The 20,284-nt window shown below is 40.8% G+C and overlaps 1 protein-coding gene across 1 annotated transcript in view; it reads right to left on the bottom strand.

Annotated features, from left to right (window-relative positions):
* The window catches only part of KIT (KIT proto-oncogene, receptor tyrosine kinase), a 68,376-nt gene that overhangs the window by 18,691 nt on the left and 29,401 nt on the right, over window positions 1–20,284 (bottom strand). The window contains exons 4-8 of the mRNA XM_065404819.1: window positions 18,452–18,588; window positions 15,676–15,835; window positions 12,276–12,465; window positions 11,518–11,633; window positions 590–704 (exon numbers count right to left, since the gene is read on the bottom strand). Coding sequence (XP_065260891.1) covers window positions 590–704; window positions 11,518–11,633; window positions 12,276–12,465; window positions 15,676–15,835; window positions 18,452–18,588 — 718 coding nt within the window. The remainder of the gene's footprint in view (window positions 1–589; window positions 705–11,517; window positions 11,634–12,275; window positions 12,466–15,675; window positions 15,836–18,451; window positions 18,589–20,284) is intronic.

Genomic DNA, 20,284 nt, shown 5'->3' on the forward strand with positions numbered 1-20,284 from the left:
TGAGATATGTGACTTGTTAGTACTATGTCTCTGATAGAAGAAGTGAGGAGCATTTTACAATGTGTTTCACAAATATTCTACCTCAATCTTCTTAGAGACCTGGTAATTTAGCAATTTATTTTCATAATAACTCCAGACACATTTAACATGTGATCTACTGTGTATACATGGAAATGTCATTATACTGTGTCCTGGAAAATTGTGTTATTACATGATAACTCCAAAAGATAATAGCCATATACAGAAACTCTTCTGTAATTGTCATTCTGTGAAGTTACGCAAATAGGGCCAAATTCACTCCCAGGTAAAAAGGTGTGAAGCCTTTGTAGTCAGTTGGCTTACCGCAGAACTCAATTTGGCCTTTAATGTCTACTCAGTAAAATACACTGAGTATCCTCCCTTCAAGGAACAAAACAAAACAAAAAAACACCAAACAAACAGCACAAACCTAAAACAATCAAGACTATGCTTACAGAAATAATGCAACATTTGAACAGGTATTTGACTATCTTCTTTCAACATCTTATTGCTTGAATTTTAAATCAGGTGTGTCAGGTCACTTTTAAGGTACATTCTGGAAATTACTCACCTCTGCTCAGTTCCTGGACAAAAACGCCAATCTATTGTAGGGGCAGGGAAGCCAGCTGCCACACACTGGAGCATGCCATTGCTAAGTCTGTCCGAAGTGAGAATCTCTGGTTTTGCTGCAATAAAATAAGTGAATACTCATGCTTTCGGTGAATAAATAATTTGCATTCTGATTTATTACTAATTCTGGTCCTAATCGTGTCAGCATTTATGGATTTGACTTCCATTGGACTACTCACTTCCATAAAGTTGTGTGTGTGCATGAGCGTTTGCAGGACCAGGGCCTATATGACCACATCTTTCCTACAGTATCATTTTTAACATTGGCTACCTACGAAAATATATTCAATTTAATATTATTATTCTGACAGACTTGACTAGATTTTCCAAAGAAGGTAAAAGTAAACCAATGCAAAATACTTGATCTGTGCAAGAATTTAAAATGACACAATCACAGCTGACAAGAGTTTAACCTACCAGAAAAAAAAAAAGTCCATATTTTGGAACAATTAATAAAGTTCCAACTTCTCTGCTGGCTGATCCCCCTAACATGCATTAACACGTTTTTTTTCATGATTGTGAATGTACTGTATCTATCACACCACACTTCTGTTACATCTGCCTTTTATGTAAAACAACACCATTACACATCCAGGAAAGGTACTACAATGAAATGACTAGAGAGTTGGGATTTGCTGTGTTTTTAAAACACCCTGCAAATTCTCTAGATCATAGTTGATAGAGAGCAAGATTGTTGTAAGAAGCTACCCAGCAAATTAAATATCAAAGGCACTGCCCAAATGAGTTTGAGCAGTGCACAATAAAATATAGATGTACACCTCTACCCCGATATAACGTGACCCGATATAACACGAATTCGGATATAATGCAGTAAAGCAGTGCTCCGGGGGGGGGGGGGGGGGGGGGGCTGCACACTCCAGTGGATCAAAGCAAGTTCAATATAACGCGGTTTCACTTATAACGCAGTAAGATTTTTTGGCTCCCGAGGACAGTGTTATATCAAGGTAGAGGTGTATATTTACAAATACATTGTCATTGGTAGTTCAGGCTTGGATTTTTACAGGAGCAAAAATTGTTTTTAAGAGATTGCACATGTAGGAAATAAAACTAATATTTGGATGAATGCATTAGATTCCTAAAAAGTAAGTCACAGTTGATTCATTACTTTACAAAACATTGTATTGAGCTGCTTCCTTTCCTCAAGACACTATATTTTGTTTTAGAATATCAAGAAATAACAACATTGCTGTATTTATTTCAAAGATTGTTATCTGAGCACAAGAAGAGAACTAACCAATAAAGCAGAATTTCCACATAGTGATCCAGTTTCTGAGAACTTTTGGAAGAACAGGCAATAACAGAGTATAACAATAACAGAGTTTTGACAACTTTTCTAAAACACTCTGTGAGGATTCATTTAATAGAGGATTTGGATAGTTCTAATAAACGCAGAAGTCACATTTACCACCATATGTATCTTAGCTTCCTTTCAAATAACTGTAAACGACACTAATGGAAGATTCAATCTGCTGTAATCTCCAAGGACATTGAGTGATTCATAGATGCCATTAAAAGATCTTTTTAATGCATTATTTTTCATAGACACATAAGACCGAATTCTCATGTGCTGTAAATTGATGAAGCTGTATTGACTTTAGTGAAGCTAGTATGTACATTTACACCAGCTGAGATCCATATACTGTAATTTGTTTGTGGATATGAATTTCATTGTCCATTTTACTTCCTAATTAAACTTGATGCAATAAAATGCATTCAAATCCTCAATCGTATCCTCATCTACTAGTGAGCCATGTTTCAGGAACTGAAAGCTCCTTCACCTCTAAATTTGCATGTAATGTTTGATTCAAAGCATCAAACAATTAACCTTGTTGCAATATGCTGGGTTCTATTTGCAACATTTAGTGTAGGACATTGTGATCATGCACATCTTGGACAATGGGGGATTTCATGGATGATATCTAACTTTTTTTTAAGGCCCAATTCCAAGACAGTCACATTCAGAATTTTTTTAACTTAACTAAATCTGATATTCACTGACTGATGACTGCTTTCAAACTCAAACATGACCCTTTAGAAATACATACTGTACACACTGGGCAATATACCATCCAGCACAGATTATTGCTAGAAAAAGCTGGACAAATTAATAGTCAAACTGAATTTAAGAGGAAATTGAACATTAGATATTTCAATAATATCATGTTGGGTGAAGCCTGAATCTAAACCTTTCTGGCTTTGGGTGAAGGAAACAAAAATAAAAAATATGCAGGTCCACTGTTCAGTAAAAGCCAAGTACAACAACATGCAAGCCAGTACCTAAAAGTTATACACTATGAGATGCTGGGCCTGAATCTGATTTTGGTTACAGGAGCATAAAAAGACGGTTACCCTTTCGTAACTACTGTTCTTTGAGATGTGTTGTTCATGTCCATTCCATTGTAGATGTGTGTGCTTGCCAGTGATATCTGTAGGGGACCAGCTCTGGCACCCTCTGGATTGGTTTGAGTATGCACCGGTATGAGGGGCGCAACCAGCTCCCACCTCCCTGAGTTCCTTCTTGCCAGAACTCCGACAGAGGGGAAAGAGGGTGGGTCATGGAATGGACATGAGCAACACATCTTGAAGAACAACAGTTATGAAAAGGTAACCATCTTTTCTTCTTTGAGTGCTTGCTCATGTCCATTCCATTGTAGGTGTAGTCAGGGCCGGCTTTAGGCCGATTCAACCAATTCCCCTGAATTGGGCCCCGCGCCTAAGAGGGCCCCGCGCCCAAGCCCCGGTATGGCGTACTGGCAAGAGCCTGCAAGAGTAGGTCCGGGCAACTGGGAAGTGGCCACAGGGCTGGCACAGCCAGTCCATGAGCATGCCAAACCAATGCTGGCAAGGCCATGGTGGGGCGATCATAATGACTATGCCTTATCCCTCTTGATTTTTGAGAGGGTTTTGCTGATGAGGGGAATTGGCGGGAAGGCGTACATCAGGTCCCCTGACCATGACAGGAGAAAGGCATTGGAAAGCGAGCCTGGGCCAAAGCCTTAGAGAGAGCAGAACTGATCACACTTTCTGTCCTGTCTGGTGGCAAACAGGTCCACTCGGGGAACTCCCCACTTCTGGAAGAGCACTCTGACGACCTCAGGGTGGAGGAACCACTCATGATGAGAGAATATGGACCTGCTGAGGCGATCTGCCAGCGTGTTCTGGACGCCAGGGAGGTGCGAGGTTTCCGGGTGGATTGCATGCTGAATGTAGAAGTCCCACAGACGGAGGGTCTCCTGGCAAAGAGCCGATGAATGTGCTCCTTCTTGCCTGTTGACATAGAACATGGGAGGCCGTGTTATCCATCAATATCTGCACCACCCGACAGGACAGTTGGGGAAGGAAGACACCACAGGCCAGAGAGATGGCCCTGAGTTCCCTGATGTTTATATGTAACGCAAGCTCCTCTCGAGACCATAACCCTCAGTGTACTGAGATGTGCTCCCCATCCGAGGTCGGATGCATCCATGGGTCGCGGGCTCTTGAACAGCACAACATCAACATTGGGTCGGACCACCACTGCAGAGAGATAAGTACCCTCAGAGGGACTGTGATGACTTTATCTAGGTGATGTCTGGCTGGGGAGTAGACCAATGTCACCCACATCGGGAGGGGACACAGCCTGAGTCTCGCATGGCAGACAACATACGTGCATGCTTTCATGTGACCCAATAGTCTGAGACAGACCCGGGCTGTGGTGTGTAGATGTGAGGTGATGCTGGCAATCAGATCTGACATTACCTTGAACCTGGCCTCTGGCAGAAATGCTCTGGCTCGGGTAGAGTTGAGAACCGCTCCGATAAACTCTATCTGTTGGACGGGGATTAACGTTGATTTTTGTTCATTTAGCAGCAGGCCCAGAGCTTGACAAGTGGCTCACAACGTCTCAACGCTGCGCTGGACCATGACCCTAGAGCGGCTCTTGATGAGACAGTTGTCGAGGTACAGGTAAATCTGGATACTCTGATGTCTGAGGTAGGCCGCCATCACCAACATGCATTTCATAAACACCCTTGGCGTCGTTGCTAGGCCAAAAAGGAGCACTGTGAATTGATAGTGGGCGGTCCCAACTACGAAACGTAGGAACCATCTGTGACTGTGGAATGTCGATATGTGAAAGTAAGCGTCCTTCAGATCAAGGGTGGCGTTCCAGTCCCAGGAAGGAATGATGGAGGCCAAGGAGAACATGTGGAACTTCAACTTCTTGAGGTACTTGTTGAGGCTCCGTAGGTCGAGGACGGGGCATAGACCCCCGTTGGCTTTTGGGATTTAAAAATAGTGGGAGTAAAACCCTTTCCCTCTCAAATGCAGAGGGACTTCCTCCACAACTCCCACCCGCAGAAGGCCCTGCACCTCCTGAGCGAGCGGATGCTCATGAGAAGGGTCCCTGAAGAGAGACATGGAGGATGGTGGGAGGAGGGGATAGAAATAAATTGGAGGGTATATCCCCCTGCTACTGTGCTGAGGACCCACCGGTCCGATGTTATAGAGGCCCAGGCAGGGATGAAGGGGGACAGGCGGTTGGAAAATAACAGGGGAGCAGGATCCAGGACACAGGCTGGAAGGTCGTCCCCGAGCGCACCCTCAAAATGCCTGATTGTTACCCAGTTGGTTACGGGTGGAGCTTGAGTGAGCAGAGAATGCCAGCTGATGGCCTTGCCGGCGCTTACAGCTCTTGCCCTCATTGTGGAAGGGCTCTGACAGAGGTTGGCTCCTGAACCTGTGGGGCTGTTGCGGCTTAAACCGCTTCCTTGCTGGCCCCGGCATGTACAGCCCAGGGAGCGCAAGGTAGCCCTCAAGTCTTTCAGGCCATGCAATTTACTGTCCATTTGCTCAGAAAACAGTGCCAGGCCATCGAATGGTAGGTCCTGGATGGATTGTTGAACCTCCGTCAATAGGCCCGACAACTGCAACCAGGACGCCCGCCTCATTGAAATGGCCAAAGCCATGGTCTGGGCCGCAGAGTCTGCTGCATCTGAGGCCGCTTGGAGGGCTGCCCTGGCCACTGCCCTGCTCTCATCGAGGATAGCCAGGAATTCTTTCCTGGGTTCCTCTGGCAGTGAATCTGAGAACTTGGCCATGAACTGCCAAATATTAAAACCATAACGGCCAAGCAAGGCCTGATGGTTGGCCACTATCAGCTGGAGGCTGGACGTAGAATAAATTTTTCTACCAAAGAGATTGAGCCTCTTTGCCTCCTTGTTCTTAGGCGTTGATCCCGGCTAGCCATCTGTCACGCTCATTGGCTGCGGACACAACCAATGAGCTTGGGGCAGGGTGGGTATAAAGATACTCATACTTTAGCGGAGACGTAGTATTTTCTTTTTGCCTGCTTGGAGATGGGGGGCAGTGAGGAGGGTGTCTGCCACAGGGCCTTAGTAATTTTCACCACTCCCTCGTGCACTGGCAATGCCACCCTGGGAGGGGGCTGCTGCACTCAGCACATCGACCAGAGAGTCCGAGGGCTCCACCAGTTCCTCGGCTTCCAGCCCTAGGTTTGAGGCGACCCTCTTCAAGAACTCCTGGTGGGCCCTGGCATTGTCCTGGGGAATCGAGTGAGAGGGTCCTACTATCGCCTCAAAAGGCAAAGATGATGAGGGGGCAGGTACAGGCGGGTCTGCCAATTCTGCCACTTCTGCTATGGGAGCCTGGGCCGAGGCTGGCTGGCCCTGGGGAGCCTGCTCTGATTCCACGTCTGAGTCAGGGGGTGGGAGGGAGACTGTCGCCGATCGTCTGTCAGATGTCTCTGAGTCTGACATATGCCCCTGCAATGAATGGGGAAATCCCCAGTGGTTCCAGAGTTGCCAGGGGGCAGACCACTGGCTTTGGGGCCATGCTGCCACTGGTGGCCCAGCAAGGAATGTCGATGCCCCTGATGGGTAGCTCTGGCCTGCGGGCAGGGTCTAATCCTCGCTGTCCGAGCCCGAGGAAGAAGAGACTTGTCTGCAGGACTAGGACGGTACTGAGGCTGCCTGCCTACCCTGATTCTGTCGGCTCTGGCTGCAGACCTCCATTGAGGACCTGTATGGAAGCGATGGCTCTTGGTGTCGTCAGCGACCAGTGGCAGCGTTTGGTGGATCGGCAATGGTACCCTGGCGATCGATGCCTTATGCTTAGCCTCATAGATCAGGAGCGGGAATAGGAGCGAGAAGACTGACGTGTTGGAGACCGTTGACGCGCCAGAGGTGAACTGTACTGGCAATCCAGCAACTGGTGACGGGTCTCCGGGGACTGGCGTCTCAACCTTCCGGAACAGTGCCGTGAGCTGGGAGAGCAGCTCAGGCGCTCCCAGCACCGGGGATCTGGGGACTGGTGTCGTGCCTCTGCGGGTCTGCACCAGCTTGCTGGCGATCGACACCTAGAGCCCAAGGAATGCTGCCTAGAGTCCGGGGACCGACGCTGGGAACTCTGGCAGGCAAACCAACCCACATCCGGGGGGCTGGTGGTGCTGTTCAGGCGCGGGCTGATGGGGCACCTCCTGCGGCGAGGAGCGGTGCTGCACTGATGGGGACCGTTGGAAGAGTCCCAAGGCAGGTTTACCCCTCGAACGGGGCACTTCCGTGGATGGCACTGGCAGGGACAGTATGTCCTTAGCGGCCTGAAAAGCCTCTGGCGTGAATGACACCGCCAGGTGCCGAATGCCTCTACCACTTCCCGGGGTGGTGGGCGGGTCTGAAAGCGGGCTCAACAGCTCAATGGGAAATGGAGCCTGGTCAACGTCTGGAAGGGAAGAGCTGTCCCGCGCGGGTCTTAGCTCTCCTCCAGCTCTCTCCTTCCCTTTATGAGACGTAGGAGAACTTTCTTTGCTTTTTAGCCAGTACTGGGGATGGAGATCAGTGCTGGTGTGAGGCCGGTGCCAGCGGTGTGCTCCTTTTTGGTCCGTGGTCTGAAGCTCTTGCCAATGTGACACTTGTTGCTAACGTGGGTTCCCCCTAAACACTTCAGACAGCTTCTATGGGGATCACTTACTGGCTTGGGTTTCTTGCAACAGTCACAAGGTTTGAAGCCCGGAGACCGGGGCATGCCCCGTCCCTAGGTTAAGTCCTGTTCGGGACTAACAAACTATTACTAACTCTACACTAAGGGAACTATACAGCTATCAAAGTTTTTAACAACTATATGCAAAAAGTTCGCAACTAGGCACAGTTGAGAGAAATAAGCTTGTTAAGGCAAGGAGACGTTCCAGCACCATCACTGGCGGTAAGAAGGAACTGAGGGAGGGGGGAGCCGCCGGCGCCCCTTATACCGGTGCATACGTGCGCCACTCCAGAGGGCACCAGAGCTGGCCCGTACGGATACACTGAGGAAAAAACTTCTGGCACTGGTGCATGTGGCAAGCACACACACCTACAATGGAATGGACATGAGCAAGCACTTCAAAGAAGACTCTAGAGTAACTCCATTTAACATAATGGAATAACAAGTGAGATCAGAACCAGGATCCCTGTATAATAATAAATAATAAAAATAATAATAATATCTAGCTACATGCTTACAACACACTGGTGTTAGTTGGGTCTCCCCTCCAGAGAATCCTCATGAGAAGAGATGACTGGACCTAAAAACCAGTTATCAGTCCCAGACTCTGTAAGCAGTTTGTTTTTTTCTGGGCTAGCCTCTTCCACTGCTATTCAGTTCCCTCTAGCTTCCTCTTATTTAATGCAGTAAGGAGCCTCATCAGTTGTCAAATGAATGTAGAGTAAATAGACTCAAATGTGGACTAGCTTTGGCAAGTGTGGACACAGAGTTTCTCATTAAGTTATCCTATTCTGAGAAATATTTTATTATGGTTAGTTTTATGACTTCCAATATCTAATTATCCTTAATTTAAAATCAGATAGGATTTTAATGATTATATGTTGCTTACTGCTTTGGCTATAACATGTTAATTATTTAATATTTCATTAAATTGTTCTGCATACTTGCATATTCCCTTCAATAATCAGTCATTAAATGCTTTAAATCTCTAATTTCATTAAGTTTATTAACTGTTTTTCAGCTCTTATTGATGTTGATGCCAAACATAGTAAAGAGGAACTAAAGATGCCACTACTATTTATAACTCGACGGTCTAGCCATTAACATTGTTCATTTAATTACTTTTATTACCAATTTCTTTTTCCTTCATCATTAACAGAGGAAAATAAATATCTAAAAGTAACACTTCTATTGCCATTGTCTATCACTGTAGTAACTGGAAGAGGATTTTCTTCCTACAGCTCCAGTTTCTGGATTTGAATTAGTCTCTTTAAAATATCATGGTGACTTCCCACACACTCCCTATATTTTCAGCAGGGCTTTCTGATATCTGGGAATCTGTTGACTCTAGCATCATGTGATTTGTAACATCATGGTGGTAACCTGATTAGTTCCCACCTGTAGCATCATCCTGAACTGCATATATAATACTTTGTTGATTGTCATGAAACCTTTATTTAAGTTAGAAAAAGTTAGCTGGACTTTAGTTGCTAGTCTGAAGATTTCTATCATTTCTTAATTGTTATTCCCTTCAGCATGCTGTTTGTCAATTTATATTTTTATCTTTGGCTCTTTATTTCAAAGCTCCCTCCTTCTTAAATTAATTTATGTCGTTCTTACTGTGACCCAAAGCCTTTATTTAGCAATTCTGTATTACTTGAGCTTAACGTATCCTCCTGCCAAACTTATTTTAATCCAGTGCAGATAGTTTTGCACAGGGCTTTCATATCTTTTGACAAATGATTCAAAATGGAAACTTTTTTTTAAATAAAATAAACATATTCTCCTCCTGATTATGAATCCAGTTTTTTCATGTTTAATTAGTATCTGCTGCCAAAGTCAGATACACAAACATTAGAAGCTATATCCTGACAATTTAAGCACAACTCTCATTGACTTCAATGAGAGTTCTGCAAACAGAACAAGACCAGGATCTGGCCCTCAGGCATTATAAAGCACTGGAATGACAGTTAATTATCTATTTATTAATCAAACTACTTTAAATATAGGTTTATGTAATTATTTTGTTTGTCTTTCATATTGAGAAGAAATGAACAATTTATATACTCTCTAAAAATAAAACTAAAATTTAAAAAGACATGTCTGAACAAAGAAGCTAAAATGCATGGAAAAAAAACAGTCAGAAAACATTGGCAGGCCAAATTTACCAGAAAGCTTGTAAAATATGAAAGACCAATAGAAATTATTTTATTTTATTTATTTAAAATTCCAAAAAAAACTTTTTTTAAGCAAATAAAAAATTTGCAATCCATGCACTGTTGCAACGTTTCCTGTGAGGTGATGCGTGCCTCCTTTGAGGTGGCTAAAAACCCTCAACTCCCATTAACTGTTGAAACAAAAAGGAAGGAGACTTGAATACTGGTGGCTGTAAACACAAGCAGCTCCAGACAAACTCAGTTAGAAGGCATTTATTTTATCTGATGCCACAGCTGTAGAAGTGACCATGACAGCAGCCACTAAGTAATACTCAGCCAAATAGTTCCTAACCTGCTACCTATTACTGAACTGCTTTGTTAACCTGGAGTGCCTACATTCAGTCTCAGAACCCTGGAGCACTTGCTGTGAAGAACTGACAGGCTACTTCTGGCAGACAGATATGACATCCCAAATCGGAGAGATCCCATCAGGTTCACAAGAACTGATGGCCACGTACATAACTCACAATTCCTTTAGTTCCCAAGTGGCATAATTGGTAATGTGCTATGATATTGGGAATGGTGATACTGTGTAAAACTCAAATGTTAACACCCAGCAACACATGGGAGCAATTCAGTAATTAGTGCTGAACATTTAATACAATTATTGTATCCTAAAGAAATAGTCTTGACTAAAAACTGTAATACATCTCTAGAGAGCAATATTTTGTAATTAAAACAAATAAATAGGATAGGATTTGATGTAAATTTACATTTCTATATTATGGATAATGCTCTCACATTTTTTAACATGTTAATACTACCAAGTTATTCCTTTTGCCATTCAGCTTGCAGTGCCTCTCCTGTTTTCCTTAGCTTCCTCCATTTTGCTTGTGATCCTCTATTGCTTTGATTTTTGTTAAATTTGGTCTTGCTACGTGCCATTTTTTGCTTGCTTAGACCATGAAATTCTTACAGGATGGCTTAATTAGGAAGGCCAGAGCTTACTAATTGTTTCATTTCCTACCCTGCACTTTTGTCTTGAAGAATGCTGTTTTGCATCTAAACTAACACTCTGGAATTTTTATATAACTTTTGCTTGGGAATGACAACATACACACTTCTAAAGTTATGTCGGCCTTTTTGAAAACACACCATCTACATTATTTTGCAGATGTAATGAGACTGCCAAGATGCTACCATGCACGTCAATGGGTGCAATCCCCTTGTCAAGATTTCAACATTGGCATGTAGTTCAAACAAATGTATGCAATTAATACGCTAAATTGGATTCTTATCTGCATTTTTTGTTAGGCTATGGAGGCTAGAGTATCATACACCACCCTTAATTATCGGTGGGGTATGGGACATAGTTGTTTTCTGAGGCCAAGTTTCCAGGTTCTACAGATTTTTTCCCCGCACATAAACTCACCAGATCAGTATTTTTAAATTGTTCAACACTTAACTCCCAGAATTCACCTCCTATGATCATTAGCGAGGTGTATTCCATAGAATTTAAGATCAGGAATGACATAAAATGTATCTGCATAAGTACTCTGTTCTTTTATATCTTGATATTTATATAGTTTTACAGACTTTACTTTGTATTAAACATTGTCTCCTATGCTGAACCATACTGTGACATCTTGTACATGCGTTTAATTTGGTAAAATACGTCTGTGATAATAAAAGATTTCAGACTGTTCATTTTACTTACTGTTCACATAGACATTAAATGTTAGAGATGACTTGGCATCAGAATTGGATACAAAAAATGTGTAAATGCCTCCTTCTGTTCCTTTTAATCGGGTAAGGTGAAGTTCACTCCTGTATCTGCAAAGACAGGGAAATTAAACATTACCACATTTGTTACTCACTAAGTGCATGGAAGGCCAGTTGCTTAGTGATGAAGTTAATTTAAAGATATTCTGAATGTAAATATTCAGACTGTTTATGTCACAGTTTATGCTGAAACCCACATTTTATTATATTTAAAGCTCTCTTAGGGCTAAATCTTCCCCTTGCCTATACAGGGAAAAAAGTGGGGAAAGAGCCCGAAAGGTTTTGCATAAGCAGCAATATGCACACTATGAGGGTTTAGAAGGTATACAGCCATGGTCCACAAGAGTGTGCTAGCAGATATACTCAGCTGGCACAACACAGTGACCACAGAGAGGGCATGATTATGCACAAACAGATGAGCATCTATGCCATCATCCACAGTAAAACAGCACCAGGAGCAGCAAGAATGGTTCTCCCATACCACAAAGTTGAAAACAAGCACCTCATGGCATAATAAGCCAGCATCCTGCCCTGTGACAGGAGGATTTCTTTGGCATTTCTCTTTCCCCAGTCCTTTTGGGATTGGGGGCAAGGGAATAATTTCTTTTGCATCTCCCCACCCTCATCTTCTGTTGGAAGATTCCAGTAGCTGTCTCAAATTAAATCAGTCATGCTTATAATTACTCATATTACCTGTTATTGCCCACAGTCTTGAATTTGACATAGTGATCAGATGAATTGTGTAATGTTTCATTCATATACAACCACACTTCTTCTTCTGGTCTTGGATACGCCTCATACTCAACTATTAAATTTAGATTTTCCCCAGCATTCACATCTACTGTTGTATTCTTCGTAGTAGACACATTGACAAATCCTTTATCTGATTGCCATAATAAATAAAAAAAATCAATTTTAAAGGCAATTTTTACCCAATCCTTCAATATTCTATTACACTATTTACTAATACCAGGTCAGTGGTCCAACATCAAGCTGTGAGACAGGAAACCTTATCTAGGAAGTATACTCTGAACTCTCACCTGCTAAAACCAAGTCCACTAGCTACATATGGGAATGAAGCCTTGGCTGCAAAAGAGAGCAACAACCAAACAACTTACAGCAGCCATGGTTGGCAAACCTACAGTTGCTTTAGCAGAAGTAATTTAATCTTCTGGTAATAAATTGAAATATCCTGACCATGCTCTTGGATAAATTGAGTACATGCTTAAATTTTACTCACGTACTTAAATGTTTCCGTAATTGAAGCCCTTGACTGTTTGCTGGAGACGAAATGTTGACAACAAACGCAAGATAAATTGATTGTTTGTGACAATATACCTTGAGTTTTTGCTACCGTGTACTTAACGTTTCACTGTCGTATCATTCTTAATTACAAGTGAAACTATCAATTTGGGACATACCATTTATCACCATTAATTTATCTTCTAAAATATCATGTTGTGCAATATATTTACTGACATGATTTTCTTTTAGTTAATAAGCTCATCAGCTTTAATACTACCCTCTTTAAAAGACAAATTTTCAATTCCATATTTATTCATATGTGCATTGTCAGTTTCAGATCACTTGGCAGAAAGCGGTTTACTGCTTGTTCCTGATCCACAATAGCTATCATTTAACTTAGACCAAAAGTTAGAACTTGGGGCCCGCACGCTTCCAAATTGCTCTGCCTGGTTGGACCCATGTACTAAAGCCATAATAAAGTCAGTGGGACTCTGTGAAAGCAGAAGTCTGAAAGTGCAGAGCCATGAAAATTTCAAAATAGGAACACAGGAGCTGTTGTACCAGATCAAGCCTGTGGTCCATCTAGTCCAGTATCGTGTCTCTGATAGTGGTCAGAATGCTTCAGAGGAATATGTAAGAAGCCCAACAGCAAGCAGGTATGATACAACCTGCTCCCTCCTGTTAGAAATGTGTTTAAACCCCGAAACATGAGGTTTTTATCCCATTGCAAACTCTTGTTTTGCATTAACTCTGGATATATTTGTTGTTCATTCAATACATCTTGGAACCTTATTAAGTTCAAGATTGTATCTGAGACATTTCAAATAAAATTCAATGATTAAACTGCCAATACCCAAAACAGAATTTTAGTAATTGCTTGTATTTTACAGAAATCAATCTGTTTTCAAAAATATATATATCAGTAGATTCATCAACATAGCTATTATTTCTTCCAAGCCTTTTGGTTAATGTCAAAAGGTGTGTTAATTTAGTGTCTGACATAATCTCAAAGATCTCTCAGTTTTTCCCCCCCTATATTTCACTTCTTTGATCCTAGGAGTTGGAACAGTAAAGAAAAGCAATAACCTATTTTGTCAATTAACAGTAAAAGAGTCCAGGACAGATTGTTTAGTTTATTGTAGGTGAAACTCAAGGAAACAAAAAAATATTGTTTTGAAAATGAAAAATTCCAGCTTTTAACTGATTAAGAACTTTATTTTTTTATTAAGCATAACACAAGTATTTTTTCCTTGTAAAAATATTTATGTTTTATAGTGCTATGCTCATTGCATTTAATAAAGCAAGTATGCACAGAGCAACTGTTTTTTTCTCCCGTATTTCACAAAACTATTCTGAGTGAACCAATTCAGCAAACTCATTTGCATTTGGAGTATTTATAATAGGCTCTGTATTGAACAGTCTCCCTTCCCTTATAATAAACTTTCTTATTTCCCCAACCCCTGCTCTTTGTAAAAGATTCTATTTCTTTAATACTTAACATTGCTTCAGTACTCATTAGTTTACTTTATATAACAATTTAGTTTCATGTATAGCAATAGAGCAAAACATACATCAAAATTATAGGCCAGATCTTCAACCGGTGTGAATAGGTGTAACTGCATTAAAACCAATGGAGCTGTGCTGATTTACACCAGCTCAGAATCTGATTCAAACACTTATCTTATTTCTGCTTTCCTTGAGTTACTAGGGAGAACCATGCAAACAGTTTTGCAATGGTATTTGTGAAAGAAAACTGTTTTAAAAGGGGGGAAAAAAGATGACAACAGAGTAACCACTACATCAAGAAATATTGAGGTTTCACAGCTAGATTATTTTTTTTCCAATTTCTACATTCACGGAAGCAGAGGAACCGAAAATCTTTTAGCTAGTAACTTGGAATTATTCAAAATTCTCTTACTAACTACATCAATATGCTCCTTTATCAGTTTAGCAAATTAGCACTTAACTGTGATTTTAATATTTTAAAAGTACGGCTTGTCATACAAATTAATACAGGGCATTTGGGATCTAAATAGTCTTCTCAGCACAGCCTGTTACTAAAAGGGGTAGAGTAAGAAGATCTGCTTGCTCTTAAAGGGTGTGATCCAAAACCCATTGAAGTCAACGGATGGGAGTCTTTCTACTGATTTCAGTGGGCTTTGAATCAAGACCATGTATTTTATGCTATAATGCTGTACAGAAAATAAATAAATAAATTGTACTTGTAATTTTATAAAAATTCTCCCAATTATTCTTTTGAACAGAGTTCAGAGTGTGGCTTCTCCTACATAAAACATATTAACACACCAATGGATGTAACAGAAAATCAATTTCCTATACATGGAATATGGGTATTTAAGACCTGTTTTATATTTGCTCTGCCAGCACTACAGAGCATGGGAATAATGTAAGACAAATTTGTGTGGGACTAGTAATAACTCTGCACATTATCAAGATGGGCTGAGGCAAGACCCACAGCAGGAGGTAAGATTCCAGAAGATGGTTCCATACAAAGATGGGTGAGTAGATGAAGAAAGGGAAGTTTTGTGCTTCATTAAGACTGAAATAGTTTTAAAATTAAACCAGTTAAGAGCACACAAACCAGAGAGATGCAAATATTGTTGAGGTTGCTCTTCTATGCAAGATCACATTTGATTGACAAAGAGTAGGTTACAGTCATTAAAGAAGTGATACACTCTAAAGCTTTAATCTTTCTTTTTCAACATATCACCAGTCTGCAATACCTTTTTAATAATAAGCTCTACTCTTCCATATTGCAGAGGATGTTTACTTTGCATTTTCTCTTTCCAGCTCTTAGAAATGTTGTATTTCTTTAAGAATTATTTACCTAGTACGTTCAAGGTTATTGTGACATTGGATGATCCAAAAGAGTTTCTTGCTTGGCATGTGAATGCTCCAGAATCATTAACTCCCACTGAACGGATGCTCAATGTTAATTTCCTTTCATATTCATAATCACCGATATTCTTGCTTTTGCTTTTAACAGTCTGTCGGAAAAAAACAATTAACATCTAAAATACTGTGTATGCAGCAGCCTTCCTAGATGAATTAAAAATAGAAGTAATTATAACTTCACTACATTAATATTCATAACTTTAAACCGGAATAATAAGCCTTCGTGACAAACCTGTCACTGGAACCTCTCCATACAAAACAACTACATGATCAATTCTCTGTGAAAAATAATGCTCTTCCCAAAGCTGTATTCTCTTTCCCATGTTCTTTATTGCCTCTCCTCCTCAAATCCCACTCCTACATCCTTAGTCTGTTGGGTTTCACTGGGCTAGCTCTCTCTAAATGAGAGCCCCATTTTATTGGATGCTGAGCACCCTCAACTCCAAATGGTTTCAATGGGAGCTACAGGCACATGGCACCTTGCAATTAGATTTTATTAATAGTCCTCAGGCAGGGGATCTAGTTTGTTCACATGTCTGAAGAGTACCAGATCATTAGAAATGGGCCAAAACCACAAAGTTCAAATCCAAATTTCCCCAAATATTGGTGTTTGTGTCAGTGGGCCAAGGCCAGTTCACTGGAGGTAATTTTCCAGCACCAGGAAAGATTCAGGTTCTGCAGAAAGCAAACTTCCATTCACATTAAAAATAACGTTTCTAGTCCTTCTGTGTGGAGACTAGATGAGACCTCCGCACTGAATTTCACTTTGATGTTGCTTGGAAGTTGAAGCTAGCACAGAATGTGGCTGTTAGGCTGACGGCTGGTGCATCAAACAGCATGTAAAAAAACATTACCCCAAGAGTTGCTCTGGCTCTCAGCAAAGTTCCAGGTAGAGTTTAAGGTGCTAATTTTAAACTGCCAAGTCCTCCTAGAGCTTGAGAAGAGGCACCACTTCTCTCTTGGGTCTTTCTATCACAGCTGAGTTCAGCAGTGGTGATCAGCAAGGAGCTCTCTCAACACACACGACAGGGAGCTGCCAGTAGGCTGCTCGGTGAGGGGTCCTCAGCTTTGGAATACATTTCCCTCTTTGATCTGCAAGCATCTGGATTTATTAACCTTCTGGGCAAACTGGAAAGCCATTTTTCCCCCTCAAACACTTAATATGTTGGAAGTTGTGTCTAGGGGGTATGGTCTGGGAGCTGAAGAAAGATTTTAGGTGGGATCTCATGATATGGTTGGGTAGTAAGTGCTTTTAGTTTTTTGTGGCAATCTACTATTAAATTGGGATGACTTGTCATTTGAAATTAGATCAAAGCATAGTGTTGAAATATTTTTTCAGATGTTCTAATGAAAATGTTTTCATTTGGAGAGGTGTTAGAGATTTCCAGGTGTTTTATCCATTTAACACAGTTATGACTTTTGGCCTCTTTATCATTAATATTTTATAAGTTAAGTTTTATATGGAAGTGGTTGTTTAGAACAGATCTTCTACTGATTTTTCAAAAGCAGCAACAGCTACTATTAGTGATCAGGGAAGCAGTGAACATTTTTCACTTTGACCTATTCAGGCCAATATGCAATTCTGCCTCTATTTAAACTCATTAATGTTATGTATTCTAGCCATTCCAATACAAAATTTAATTTGACATTCAATATTTAAATGATTGCTTCCCCTGATATTTACTAAACAAGACTGAAAGGTCAAACTTATTTGGTCAAAAATATTTTTCTTGTGGATTTTTCTTCATAAAGATGTAAACCAATATAGCATGAAAAAATGTGGTCGAGAAAAGATCCTGACCTTACTGCAATCAAACAAGAAAATAAAAGTGCTCAAATGCAAGATTTATAGTTAACCTTGGCAAAGAACCAAAAGCCCCATCTGCAAGTACCATACTGCCTACATGTTATTTAGGCTTTAACTCTTGAAGCTGTGAGCTGGGATTTCCCAATAGATATGCACTTAGTGATAGAAACTCTGCCAGCATCAATGGATTAGTTAGGAATGGCATAGAGAACCCAAGAGAGTCAGTATCCAGGTCATATTTGCCTGAGGTTGTATGATTTATCTATCATTACAATATCACAGAAGCTATTTTTCTATACACACATGAACGGCAAATTATGTATTCCAGTCACTACCATTAACAGTAAAAGACCTGCCAATTAACGTGGGATTGTATGCTGCAGGAGTAGTAGTAGGTCTTATTACCAACAACAACCAGTTTGGGAACTGCAGGTACTTTTATAAACTATGGCCAAACTCTTCAATGCTGCTGAGATCTTGCCGCTCCCGTTGAGATCAATGGAATTTGTGGGTTCTCAGTAGTTCTGTATTTAGGTACGCCAATATAGGCAGGCTGATCTTCAGATTTAAGAGCCTAACGTCAGGCACCCAGATTTGAAAACACTGGGTATGTGGAAGTTGCTCTTCCCCCGGGCTGTGATCAATGATGCAAGTAGCCCACAGAGAAAAGCAGGAGTGTGCCTGGTGCCCCCTCTTTGGCATGCATGGTGTTGTAAGGACAAGTCCCAGTACTGCCCTAAGTAAGGAATGGAGGTAAACTGAAATGGGCCAAATGTTACTTACTTGAGATAAACATGTACATATCTTCGCAGAAGTTTTACTTTCAAAGAATACTGACATAAATGCCTTTCTAAGGTCCTGTTGTTTTTTAGACTGTGTTTTAAAACTTAAATGATCTCACCGTGTTATTTTGAGGAATCCAATTAGCTTTCAACGAACTATCTACATCTCTTATTGTGCATGTAACTTCAAATTCTTCCCCTTCTTTGAGAAGCTGGCTGGGTTTGGATAAGGTGATAACAGGGAGGGCTTTGTGAACTGGAAAACAATTTATAAGTGCATTATTTTTCATTACATTCAGAGCTTCCAAGAGAGATAAAAATCAACAAGTCATTAACCTTCCAACAAAATTCAGACCTCTTAGAGGCATTCAAATCTCTGCAATATATTAGAGTAGTGTTTTCATGCTAAGTATATTTCGATTTTGTCCCCTTTTAACCTATACTTAAAGTTAGGAAACACTTAGATCTACTCAAGTCACATGGATAAATGCAAGTCACATGGATAAATGTGGACAGTATTTAACTATCAATCAGGTAACTCATTCTATGACAATGATGAACCTGCTGAAGTCTACAACTAAAACCAGTTAGAATTAGGTCACTAAGGAATTGCATCTTGAAATTAAATGCAATTTCTTAAATATAAAATGTCTAAGTGAATTTAGTGCTCTTGAAAAAAGTCTAACTGAATGCCCTAAAAGCTGAAAGATCTCCACTTAGCCAAAGGACAGGAACTGCATAGGGAATGACAGTGCTTGATTTTACCACACCACCCAGACAATGGGCCTTAACTCTGCCTGAGATGGATGATAACAAAGGGGAGAATGTAGGTCTTCATCAAGACTGACAAGGTTGCCAAATGAGATGGCTTTGGTGATGTGTTACTGACTTAGTAGGCTAGATACACAGCTGTTTTAAGTTGGTGTAGTTGTGCTGAACTCAATCAAGTAATGACAATTTACACTATCTGAGGATTGAGTACCTATGTATTTATCTGTAATATCTAAAGCTTTTCAATTTCCTCCTTTAATTTTCTCTTTTGTTGCTTCAACATTTTCTCCCAATCCTTCCTCTAAATTGTCTCTTGTACTATAGTATAATAAATAATAATAATAATAGAATCATAGAAATATAGGGGTGGAAGGGACCATGAGAAGTCATCTAATCCAACCCTCTGTGCAGCTGCAGACCCAAGTATACCTAGACTGTCCCTGACAGGTGTTTGTCCAGCCTGTTCTTAAATATCTCTAATGTGAGGGGTTCCATAGTGTACTTTACAAGCCTATTCCAAAGATTAACTATCCTTATAGTTAGAAATTTTTCCAGTTATCTAACCTACCTTCAGAGGACACGGAGAACAATTGATCACCATCTTCTTTATAACAGCCCTTAACATATTTTGAAAACTGTTATCAGATCCCAGCTCAGTCTTTATAATATAATATAATATTTAATATTAGGGAGGGGGTCTTTTCTCAAGACTAAATATGCCATTTTTAAACCTTTCCTGATAGGTCAGGTTTTCTAAATCTTTGATCATTGTTGTTGCTCTACTCTGGACTCTCTCCAATTTGTCCATATCTTTCTTAAAGTGTGGCACCCAGAACTGGACACAATATACAACTGAGGCCTCAACAATGCCAAGTAGAGTGGGACGATTGCCTTCTGTGACTTACATATGATACGCCTGTTAATATACCCCAGAATGATATTTTTTGCAACTACATCACATTTTTGACTCATATTTGAGATCCACCATAAACCCCAGATCGTTTTCAGTAGTACTATCACCTAGCCAGTTATTCCCCATTTTGCAGCTGTGCGTTTGATTTTTCCTTCCTTAGTGTAGTAATTTGCACTTGTTTTTATTGAATTTCATCTTGATGATTTCAGACCAATTCGCTGATTTGTCAGGTCATTCTGAGTTCTAATCCTGTCCTCCAAAGTGCTTG

Source organism: Emys orbicularis, chromosome 5, assembly GCF_028017835.1.
Source record: "Emys orbicularis isolate rEmyOrb1 chromosome 5, rEmyOrb1.hap1, whole genome shotgun sequence".
Classification (NCBI taxonomy): domain Eukaryota; kingdom Metazoa; phylum Chordata; order Testudines; family Emydidae; genus Emys; species Emys orbicularis.